Below are 12,604 nucleotides of genomic sequence, written 5' to 3' on the forward strand. Positions count from 1 at the left end.
TAAACACTTATAATCATGGCCAAATACATTACTATAAGTATAAAGATACTTACAGCAACATCTCTTTTTTCTTATCGTGCAATCTCAGCACTTATTAATAGGAGACGTTTCAGTAAATGAAATACTAAAAGCCAGTACTGGCTTCTGCCTGCAAATAATGTAACTGTAAAATGCTCTGCTTCTGATGAATAAATTTCTGGCTAAAATAAGAGTCAACGAAATGAAATCTTTACACATAGCACATATATATTTTAAATATATATCTTTGCTTGTACCAAAAGTAAAGCATTCATTCTCCCTTTGATATTTTTGCTTGTTACAAGGACTTATCATGTTGAGTCTCACTCACATATATCATAAAGTGTTATAACATGCATATAAAATTGGACAGGAGGACAATTCATCACTAGGTATTGTCCAGCTGGTAAAACTAAGAAAGACGGGACTTCTTTAAGAAACCATTGCCAATTTCTCTGTGTGTGGCTGTGTAATATATATGGCTTCAGATTGCAAAGGCAATAACAGTAAAATATTACCCCAAGGAGAAGTGTAGCTTTCAGTGGGTATTCATACGTTGCCTTTAGTCCTCATCTGTGGAAAAAATGTGCAACTGTCTATTCCCCTACTTCCCACTATGCACAGACACAACTGAGTTGTGTCGTAATTATTTCTCTTGCTCTTCTGGTTTGAGCCAGTTTTGGAGGTACTTTTTTCTCACTGTATAAGTCTGGTGACTTGCATCTCCCCTGACTTTGGCTTGATGGCTGGAAGAAGTCCATCCATCCCACTCCCATGGCGAGGGCAGTGCATTTGTGAGTCAGGAGCAGAGTAGGGCAGGGAGTACATGGGAGGCTGCATGCAGGTTTCTGACATCCAAGGTGGTCATCTGCTGCTTGTCTCACATTTTCATTTTTACTCATTGCCCTCTGAAGGAAAACTCTCTATTTCAGAGGCCAATTCAAGTAGTCTAACTGTGTCTTGCACAGGGCATAGCATCAGTGTAGCAGATTAGCAGGAAATACTTCCTCCCAGTACATTCCTTGGTTGTTTAGCAGAAAGTACTTGCTTTTTCTTACCTTCCCCTTTGCTCAAACAGCATGTGCTTTCTTTTTGCACATCTCCAAGGGCAACAAGAAAGAAGTAAGATCTGTTCTGGTGAGTCAAAAAGGGAGAATACAAAGCTGTTCCTTGAAATCAGTGCATGCATCCCAGTACCCCTGGCAGGGCACTGGACCTTCCCCCGCCCAGGGACACTCTGTGGACCTCCAGCCTGAGTTCCTCTTCAAATCCAAGGAGAAATTTTTGTCTCTCAGGGCTTACTTGGCTTTAATTGGCTTTAATTCTCAGTTTAATTTAAGAAGTTCTTTCTTGGAAGTTTGACCACATTCTTCATACTGCTAAATCCACTTCAGAGACATTTATGTGTATACCCTGAATGCTAGGTTAATTTCATTAAAAAGCAACTTATTATATATAAGCAGGTTGCTTTGAAACGATGACCCCACAGAGGTTCCGAGAACGATGTGCAAATCAGTCATACCACAAGGCAACACAATTGAAGACATCTTATAAACATGTGGCAGCAATTGGTCTTACAGTTGCTAATATTGCAGAAGTTGTGAAAATGCAGGATCTGCTTGTTGCCTCTTTGCAATGCTTGGTTTTCACAGCAATTTTTACAGAGTCAGAAGAAACAGGGTAATTATAACCTAAGGTTCAACATCTTTAGATATGTAGAACATTTTCTGTTGCTTAAAACAAATATTCCCAAAGAAAGTATAAAACATTTTTCTGACTTGCAAAGTTTTTGCAGTCTATCATTTAAATTACTTAAATAAAGGGAGTTTTACTACTCCCAAAAGCTGAGAATATAACACCCGCCATGCATATTAGCTTGATCTTTTTGACAGACCAGAAAAGTGTTTGTGTGTGCCAATTAAAACAAAAATGGATCCCCAGTGGCTTGTTCCTCACACAACTTCTGAAGACTGCTATCATTGTATGCTGGGGTAACCCTGGATAAGGCCGTTATCCAAAGTAAACAAACTTTTCAAAACTTTCATGACAGATGGGGGTTACAAATGCATTTTAATAAGAGAGTTGCCAAAGCAACTTTTTTGCGATCAGCATATATTTACTTAATATCTAGCAACATTGGGAACACAAGGCAGATACTTTCTCACAAAATTTTTTAGCAAATATCATTTTTTTGAAAGATTGGTTGAAGACCTTTTCTTTCAAGCTGATATTTCCCCATCACTTCAATGTTAACTTTGCTCGACATCCAAAGGACTGCTAGATTGGTAAAGCCAGACTGTAATATGAGACAGACAATCTGCTTGATAATGAAATTTCTTTGGTAGTTATAAACATCTTAGAGTCCTTTAAGTAATTTAACCATCAGCATAACCATGACTACCTCTGTTTGATAGGCTGAATCATATAATGGATATGAGATGCAGTATGAGTATAATGCAGCTGAATACTGATCCTTTTGTTTTATTTGCATTTTTGAATATTAGACTCAGCTCATTACATTACAGCACAGAGATATATTTTATTTATCCTTTCTCCTGCTCACTCATTCAGCATAAACATGGCCAAGAGACTGGATTATCTGTGAGAAAGAATGTAAGATCAAGTTCCAGAAATGCAGTTAGACTTTTGACATGTTTTTGAAAACGTACATATCCTTGTTCCTGTTTCATTCAAATCCAGTTAATTAAACCACTAAGGAGCATAGTGTCTCCCAAATTCAATTAATTCTACTTCTACTGTGGTGTGGACACATGAGTATCTATGTTTTATGTGCTTATTCTCAAGCTATATTATATTCTAATGATAGCTTCTTTTTTTTTTTCTTTTTATTATTAAGAATATTTAGAAAAAGAGAGAATATTCCCACTCTTCTTTTTTTTTTTCCCCGCTTTATTTTTGACTCCTTTCCCACTTTTCCTGTCCCATCCCTGTTAGCTGCCATGTGGATAGAAACTGGTTTGTCCTGTGTTAAATGGGCTGAGCGGCTAGATCCCATCCTGAAAAAATATCTCAGGAAAATAGAAGGGAAAGCCTATATTTCTCTTTGCTATGGGGAAACAGGATGAACACGATGATCAAATATAAAATAAAAATTGTGAGTAAGCAAGGTGAGATAAAGGGAGCAGTGGGAAGGGGGAAGAGTGTTAGCTTTTGAGCTAGAAATGCTCCAGCGACTCACATTTCCTTTTTTCCTACACATATCAAGGGCAGCAATCCCAATGCACAGTGCAACAAGAGGAACACATTTTACTGAATTTCTGCACACAGAGGTATCTATCAATCCAGGTTTAAATCACTTAGTGTTCACCACAAGCTGTGGGAGCCTGAGGTGATATCAAAATTTAGGTTTTCTACACTGGATTCTGCATTGGATTAGCATCTGGTGGGGTTTCATTGTCCAGAAGTGTCCAATAACCCAACATTGAACCACTGTGGGAGGTTATATGAAGCTTCACCCTGATAGTCCTGCATTTTTTCTGTATGTCCCTCTGTCCACATCAGTGAGAGTTGAACAATATCTTGTGACAGTATTTAACTGAAATAAGAACTGTGTATTTTCTTGGTGGCCATATATGAGCTATATGTGAGCCATCACTTCCTGAGCTCTTCCCTCTGTTTCCTTTTGCTTGCTGCAGGGTACAGACTGTGAAGGATTTTTTGCTGCATTTCTTCTTCCACATAGGATTCTTTACTTTCTGTATGAAGGTTTGTTCTTGGCATTGTCTGAAAAAAGTTCATCACTGCAAATAATAGTTATAGCCACCAGACAAGCATAAGTACACTTTGAAGTGAGCGAATCAATAGCACAGTTCTGTATTTTGGTTTTGCTGTGTGAATTTATTGCTCTTTTCCATATCTTCATAGAGGGAGTGCCTATTGGTAACATTCTTAAAATTGCCTCCATCCTTATTCTGCAGTGGAATTAAATGTAAAGAATTAAAGTATCTATAAAAATATATATTGGTAAAGAACTAGACGGATACCATGAAAGATTTTTTTTCACAACAGTGCAGTAATCCCCAGACCAGAGTTTGCGGGAAGACAATGGGCAGAAGATGCTGGTCTTATTCCATGGCACCTTTGTAGCTTTTATCTCCTGTTTTTTATTGGTGTAGGTATACCGTGAAAGGGAATAGTCTCTGAGACAGAGGTGATCCAGGTTATGTGTAAAGGTTTGGAAGTCCTGGAGGAACACAGACATGCATGGCACAGTAGCATGTCCCAGAGCACAACCTAGCACAGGAAAAATACATGATTTGTAGGATTTTTAAGAATTGCTGATCCTGGGTAGGATCCAAGTTATATTTGTGTATTATAAAATGACAGTAGTATTAATTACAGTGTCCAGTATTTCCTGGAGTTATACAGGTATCCTTTTGTTTAACAACATAGGATTTTGTTGAACACAACCTTGGTATGTCATTATGGTGACATGCAAAAGAAGCTCACCTCTCCATTTGCAGCTTTAAAAAGTAACAAGAAAAACCCTTAATAAGCCACAAGTAGAATATCATAAAAAGTGTTTTATACCTGCTCCCCATCCCACACTTTGTTGGTAGCCCAGCAGTGTATTGAATTTAACATGCATTTACCTGCAGTGAGCCAATATTTTCAGAGGATCAATGTTTAACAGCAGGACTGTACTACATACACTTCATTGTAAAACTAGCACATGAATGGATTCAGCCTTTGAAGTGATTTTTCCAAAGTGCTATGACAAGGAAAAGAGAAACCAGGTACTCTGGCTCTTCTGTAAGCAACCTGAAGGGCACACCCTTTGCAAATAAGAGAATTATTGTCAGTTGTCATTCCTTGAGGGTATTTATTGCCGACAGAAACATCATAATTCTGCTTGGTAAGGTAATGCCAATTCCAGACTGTAGCCTTTGTAAAAATTATGGCAAAGAGAGTGATTTCAGTAAATAAGTGAAGTACCTGGCACAATGGAGACTGGCAACTCTATCTAGAACACATAATTTTCTTTTCCTACTCTTTTTTTCCTGAGATTTGTCTTCCATTTGTTTCTCCAGTCCCTCTGTTCATTTCAGCAGTTCCTGATACAGGGATGGTGTGTTAGCATGCCTTAATATTGAACAATTTACACTTGTTGTTAGTTATACATCATTTAAGGCTGTGATCATAAATTGTTCAATCACAAGGTTTAGTCAAAGCTAGCATTCTTTACTGATGTCTTTTCCCAGGGTGTTGAAAATTCGATTGTTCAAAGTGCAAATATGGTTTAGCAATGCATTCCAAGAACCATTTATCAGAAATCCTAAGGAGGTAATACATAAAAGTGGGATAGGAAACCTGCACATTAAATGGGATTTACCAGCCAAAGCCTTTGGAACTGCTTTCCTGTGAATGACTGGAATGGAGCAGAACAAAGTCAATTACTGACTGTAATTAAGGAGTGGATGCATTTAAACTGTAGAGAGCAGTAGCAGTCTTCTTGAAACCGTCTAGTTACTCTGAAGATTAGTCTGAGGAAAGAAAGAAAAAGGACTTGAACTGTATTTTACAGAAACTATATTTTAAATTAATTCTCTTCCCTCCATTCTATGATCTGTTTTTACAGATTTGCTCATAAAACACTGATAATATATGATTATCAAAATAACACATTCAGACAAAGAAATTTTCAACATGTATTTTGCTTTGGTCTTGTTAGTAATGGAGTATCTCTTTTGCATATCATACAGTACAAATGTTTATGCAGTGCTGAATACTTGTATTTTAATAAAGCCTGAATTTACTGAACGGAAGACTGAACTATATTGTGCCTTTTTTAAGCCTTCAAAATACACTAAATCTAATTATATATGCTGCTTTTACTTTGAAAATGTTATTCCATTTTATAATTTTAATAATGATTTGTTTATACGGGGAGAGAGACATTCGATTGAATTGTTGCCTGTGTTTAGTCTAATTCATATCTGCATGTATACGTTAATAAATTGTGATATAGTATAATACATTTTGAACCCAAACTTTGAGCTGTGAGTACTAGAGGTCAGCTCTTTCAACTGCTCACCTTCAGTTGAATTTTGACTTATTTTTTCTTTTCATAGAGGGAACAGTGAATATGTGAATAGGTATTAACATATGATTGTGGACTAATAAGGGAATTAAAATTTCCCCAATAAATAACTCTCCCGTGCACATGGGGAACAATAGGGTGGCTGGAGGTCTGCTCTTCATGGGTGTGGATGGGATGGGATGAACATCTGCAGCCAGGCAGCCTCAGCCTGCACCAGGGACCATTCCACATTATCTGCAGCACTCTCACAGGATGTCTCTGCTGGAGCTGCTCTGATGGGATTTTCCTTAATGCTGATGACTTTGGAAGCCTTCTTTACAGGCTCTTCCTCAATAAAGAGAAGGTTATAGAACAATTAAGAAAACACTAAGTTCTTTTGTCCTTTCTTTTTTTTTTTTTCCTGGTAGAATTTCAGTCTTAAGAAAGATGCGTGCAGTATCTAGGCTGGTGAGGAGCTGTTGTTTCTTTTAGGCTATAGTAAAAACTCTTGACATAGGACAGATGCAGTGAAGCAGTAACACTTCAGGTTGATGTATTTACATAAATAGGCTGTGTCATAGGTCTAACTGGCTTTGCTCTGCTTTTCCTCACACTTTGGTTAGAAAATTATCTCTGTTGTCCACTGTGTTCAACCATTCTCCAAAAAATACCTGGAAAGTTTTTGGTCCTGAGTAATACCATGTCCCAATAAGCAGATTAAACCTGCATCCTCAAAATACCAAAATTTAATATGCAATTCCCACATGCAGATGCTATTGAGTTTTGCACAGGCAATTCTTAACAACAAAAAATAAGAAAAAACTGGTTTCGGAGCTGGCAGGAGCTGAGCTGTTTTGGACTGTGGGCAGGACAAGCTCCTGCCCCTTGCAAAATGTAACCCTTCGTTCACTCATCTGCAAACACAGGGAACTGCTGTGCCCTGGATCATGCTTCAAGCACCATCTGAACAATCCTGGGGAAATCACTGCACAGTTCTGTGCCTCAGTTTTGACATCTGTAAAATGATTGCTTTGACCTGCTGTGTAAAATACCTGGATATCTGCTCTGGTGTATATAGTTATATATAAAAGTGATGTAATATTACTATCAACATGGTTTGCTGAAATTCAGATAAACAGAATATGCATGCATATTTCCACAAAATAATGTTAGGCAGTGAAACAGCATTATCACGGGATTGAATATGCTTTTGATAAATATTCCCAGTGAGTGGGTCAAAAATGTAAATCGACTTCCATTCAGGCAAACTGGAGAATTTTTTTCATGATAAACGGGCTCCTAATTACTCTGCTACAGCCATCTTTGAAAGTATTTTTTTATTATTATTATTTAATGTAAAAAAGAGTGACATCATTAATTTTACTGAAAGTAGACTCTGGAATTACAGGTATATAATAAATGTGTAAATTTGAGAATGCAGGTACCAGATATAAAAGTAATATTGCCAAAACAGAAATGGAAACTGAAAATAACAGGAATTAATTCTCATATTACATTCTTTTCAGGGTGCTTTGATTTACATTTGAGCTTTGCCTTGTAACACTGGATTTCCTGGCTTTTTTTAACTTTTTTTAACATCACTTTTACACTGTTTGTGTTTAGGGGTTGCATTGCTGAGACAATATCTCATTTGTTGTGACATACTCCAAACAGTTTTCAGACAGAGGTTCAAAACTCCTCAGTAACTCAGCACTCCAGCAGATAATTCTGGGTACAAAGGAAAAGCATTTGGGTGCGTAGGAGAGAAAATAGAAGAAAATCTGTCCGGTGTGTATTTTTCTTACCTGTGTGTCCCGTGCCCTCCCCAGATCACGACAGTGTCAGGAAATGAGTTTCTCCTCCAGTCGGATATCGACTTTCTCATATTGGATTGGTTCCACGCTATCAAAAATGCAATTGACAGATTGGTATGTATTTGTTTTGGCTGTTACCTTTATTAATTAAGATGTAGCAATTTCAACTTCATTTGCTTAGGCATCTCTACAGGTTTTAGACAGTCAGCAGCTAGCTAGACATTCCTTTTTCTGAAAGATACAAAAATATGTATGCAAATCTACTAAAAAATGTCAGATAAACAAGGTTGTTGAACAAAAATGTCACTTGATTCTTGCCTTGAAATGGAACACTACATTTATTTCTGAAATAACAAGGACATTGGTTTGCTGAGGGTTATAAAAGCACACAAGCACTTAACTAATGAATTTTTGCATTTTCTGTTTATGCAGCCCACAGTATATAATCTTCAATAGAACTATTAATACATTTGAGCCTTTTATGAATTTTCGTATTACTTATTCACAAGAATAACACTAGCAAATAATATTCCTTTGTAACTGATTGCTGTTATTCTCCCAGGAAGGCTGGGGGTTTTCTACTAGAAGTAAGCAGGGCTGCATTTTATTAAAACAGTTTTTAATTACCAAACCAGATTCAGCTGTAGCTTTTTCTTTCTTTTTGCCACTCTCAGTACAAACTCCAAATGCCTTCCTCTTATCCCTGCCTGATCCAAGAACATGTGTTTTTAGAGGGCACTGACTTTCCTTGTTCACTGCAGAATCTGGTGAGAGAAAAATATCCTCATTTCTTGCATTTTTTCCAGAGGTTTTGCTGCAATGGAATTGGCAGAGCAGGCAGAGGCAGCCTCTTTGAAAGGGTTAATCTGAACACAGCTACTGTTTCCTTAAAGAGCTACAGACATTATATTACCCTGAGGCTATAATCAGACAAGGAAAGTTTGATCTGATGATGTATGTCTTCATATTGTGCATTTCATTGGGTGTGTGAGGATATTGGTATCCTACTGAAGATTTTGGGGTGGAGTTTTCCATGGAGACTTACAATACTCTTCCCCCCACACACACATTATTCAGCTAAATATCAAATAGACTTCTTTAATTTTTTCACTGCAATTAAGGAAATACAGTGGCCTCAGTAGCTCTGTGTGCAGTGAACCACAGCATCTGCGGCTGGTGGAGCACAGCTTGTAAGTGGTTTGGGTACCAAAAGGCAGGGCTTGCTCTGGTGAAGGCTGGCCCTTGCTGTGTGTGCAGAACAGTATGCCCCCACAAAGTACTTGGCGACCATATCATACATGTCATTTATTTCAGTTTTAAACTCTGAATGAGCGTGTAAAGCCTTGCAGCTTTCCAGGTGTTAGGACAGCTAAATCTTACCTGACCAAACACCATGGGACAAGATGTGATATTAGCCAAATATCACCTCCTTTTTTCTTTTTTTTCCTTCTTTTCTCTGTTAATAATCCCTTATTGTCATTTTGTATCCCAGTGAATTAGAGCAAGAGAACTCCCCACCTCTTTCCTAAGCTTAGACCAGCAGAAAACAACCTTGAATTTGTAAAGATGTTTGGAACAGTTGTGTTTGCAAGAACATTTACTGTAACTATCTAAACCAGAAAGGCAATTTAAACAACCTTTCTCTTTGGAAGCATTTGGAAGTAGCCTGCAATGTGGAAATAATTTCAGTCTCTAAAGCCTAAAGTAGGCCTTTTGTTTTCCTCACTTAAATGGGAATTTATCTCAGAAATTAAGACCATTCTGTGAGGGCCGTAAAAGCTCTGCCATATGACAAATTTTTCATTACACTTCCCTTAAATTATATACTCACTGCATCACTTGCTCTGTGTGTGTCTGTTAGTTTCTGATTCTGTACTGGCATTCTGTAATCTCTCGCTTCAGTCTTATAAATAATAATTTTACTAAAATCATGCACACACATATATACATATATTCTTTTCCCAGCCAAAAGAACAGAGTTGTACATCGAGAAATTTGGAGTTCAATCTCAGAAGATCCTCCAGCATCGAATTACTGAATAGCTTAGACACTGAATCCAAAGAACCAAAGCCTGAACACAGAAAATCTTTAAGTAAGGCTTTTTTCTTTTCTGATTTTTTTTCCCTCTTTTTTTTCTTTTTAAATAACTATGCCATTACAGGGTGAGATAATTTTTATTACACACAGAATGTAAGGAAGATCACTGAGAATTTTAAAGCTCAATGTGTTCTGTGCTGATATACATAACTTGCATTTAAGTAAAGATAGTTACTAGCTCCACACTTTTAAAGGATGACATTCTCTCCTAAGCAAAATAAATTTGTTTAGGAGGAAAAACGTTTATTTAAACCATTTATTTTTAAAAATAAGCAACATGAGTCCTGTGTTAATGGTCTGTTGCAGTTGCTTTGTTTCCATTTTAGTAAATACCTCAAATTGCCAGAGTAATTTTGTCTGTTGTATATTTATACATTGAATTGTTGAAAGATCTATCATGTCCTCTGCAGCTGACAATCAGTGATATATCTATAATTTTATAGCAGGTAAATTCCAGGGTTCAAGGTCGATGTTATCAGTGTGATTAGAAAATAAAATGATCTAAAACCAGCAGGGATGTGTTTTACTTCACTGAGACTTTCCTTTTCCAGTTTGTGCTGAGATGTTCATGATATTGTGGGCAGTACACGCAGAGGCTGGTGGTGACCCTGAATCACTCATTCAGCACTTTTTTAATTTCACCCTCTCTTTGGGATTTTTTGTTCTTCTTCATTTGGCGGGAGATTCACATTCTGCTTTGTGAACAGCTTTAGACTCGCATGCTAGTATAAGACACCTATAGGTATGAAAGTGCTGTATAAGAATTTGCCTGCATGTGTTCCAGTGCAGGATCAAAGCCTTTGATACTGTATTAAAAAGACACAACATCATTATTTTTAATTAGATTTATCCACACAATCATAAATATATGCACACACATGCATGTGCATGTACACACACAAATACAGATATTCATTTAGTAGTCTCTTTTGCAGACCAAAGATTTTTATTGTTGTTGTTTTCTTATTATCTTGGAGATTTGGGTTTTTAAAAGATTTTTCTTTCTGTTATAAAATATAAATTAACCTGAATGTAGCCTGTGAAAAATTGTCCCAATATCTTTGTACTGTGTGTTACATGGCATTTCTGAGAGGAAGAAAAATAAGACTGAGAGCATAGTAAGTTTTGAGGGTCTGACTCTGCTCTTATTGTAGCTAATAGCAAAATGCCCATAAACTGTCTCCACACTTGGGGAATCTTTATTTATTTATTTATTTATACTTCTCACATATCTTTAAATAATAATTTGTCAGACAAAACAAAAAAAGTGGATATGAATAGTGGAAGATACTTAACCTACATTTCTTTTCAAACCTTAGAGAATCCTGAATAACCTCTGTTTTGTTAAGGGCTATTTAAACTCTTAAAAAATGTGAAAATATCTGCTGTGAAATCTCACTGAATCAAAGCTTGCATTTAAATACTATAGATTGGATTGCTTCTAAAATATGTATGCAGAACTTCTTTTTTGGCCCCTTGAGATCAAGCAATTATGTGGAATTAGAAAAATCATATTATTCACTTACTTATTAGTAGTCTAAGCACAAACTGTATTGTCAGTTTTCTGCCTTTGGCTTTCTGTGCCCTTAATGTTCACACAAGTATCGTAGCCAGAATTATCGGCAGTTAGAGCCAAAATTGCTTTAAAAAAGCATGAGAACTGGTAATGACACATTGTTAGCAGTTAACAGGTGGTCGTTTCATTGTCCAGTTTGACTGCAGAGCACAGAGAAGATATGTGAAATATCTGCAAGTGTGTTTATAAAGTTCTTACAAAGTTTAACAATTTTATAATTTTATAGTGTTCTTGTATTATTGACTACTGCCACTGCCAAATGCAGACAAAGGAGATTTTTTAAAGATGGCTCAAAACTCCTCCAGTTTAACACAGAAGACAAGCAAGTGATGTGTTAGCAGGCCAACCCCCCAACCTCACAATAATCTTTAAAGGCATATTCAGACAGTTCAGACTCATTTGTATTTACCTTCTCTACATTTTAAGGGCTCAAAAAAATGTCCAGTTTTAGACTTGATATTGATGTGTAGCTAGGTTTTTTTAGCAGCAGAAGTATATAAAGGACAGGTATATTCTAACCTAAGTATTCCAGTAATTTACTCTTTAATTTAAAACTGGGGAGACTTCCCCTAGAGACAGGAGCAGGAATTTGGATTTTATGTTTAATCCTAATTGCTTTTGCTTACACAACAAAGACAAATGATAACTCTCTGTTACGGTTTTTGAACTGTAGACACTGATTTCACTGAAAAAACTGCCAGGCTAATTTCCAGAGTTCACAGACTGCTCATGGTCTTGATCATGCAGCTTTTCAGTGACTTCTCATTCAGTTTGGTTGCAACTCATGTTCTAATTGAAGTTTTCTTGAGTGAAGAGGAAACCAAGGATGGCCTTGGGGAACATTACTGAAATATGTAAAAACGTGATCCTGCTCTCAAATACATGGAAAGAGATTAGTCTTTATTTTATGATGCCAACTATTTCACTGACTTAATTTATGCAGCTAATGCTGGGTCAGAAAGAACATGTTTTTTACCCTAGCAACCTCCCCTTTTAGAAGATGTACATATTTGGTATAAGGAAACTGCCTTGCAGCACTGGTCCTTTTTGTGCAAATAA

The 12,604-nt window shown here is 36.8% G+C and overlaps 1 protein-coding gene across 1 annotated transcript in view; it reads left to right on the forward strand.

Annotated features, from left to right (window-relative positions):
• The window catches only part of ARHGAP15 (Rho GTPase activating protein 15), a gene marked incomplete at its 3' end in the record, with an annotated part of 220,493 nt that overhangs the window by 155,614 nt on the left and 52,275 nt on the right, over positions 1 to 12,604 (forward strand). The window contains exons 7-8 of the mRNA XM_010018517.1: positions 7,888 to 7,986; positions 9,838 to 9,964. Of these exons, the coding sequence (XP_010016819.1) occupies positions 7,888 to 7,986; positions 9,838 to 9,964 (226 nt within the window). The remainder of the gene's footprint in view (positions 1 to 7,887; positions 7,987 to 9,837; positions 9,965 to 12,604) is intronic.

The sequence above is a fragment of the Nestor notabilis genome, unplaced genomic scaffold (genome assembly GCF_000696875.1).
Source record: "Nestor notabilis isolate BGI_N333 unplaced genomic scaffold, ASM69687v1 scaffold147, whole genome shotgun sequence".
Lineage (NCBI taxonomy): Eukaryota > Metazoa > Chordata > Aves > Psittaciformes > Psittacidae > Nestor > Nestor notabilis.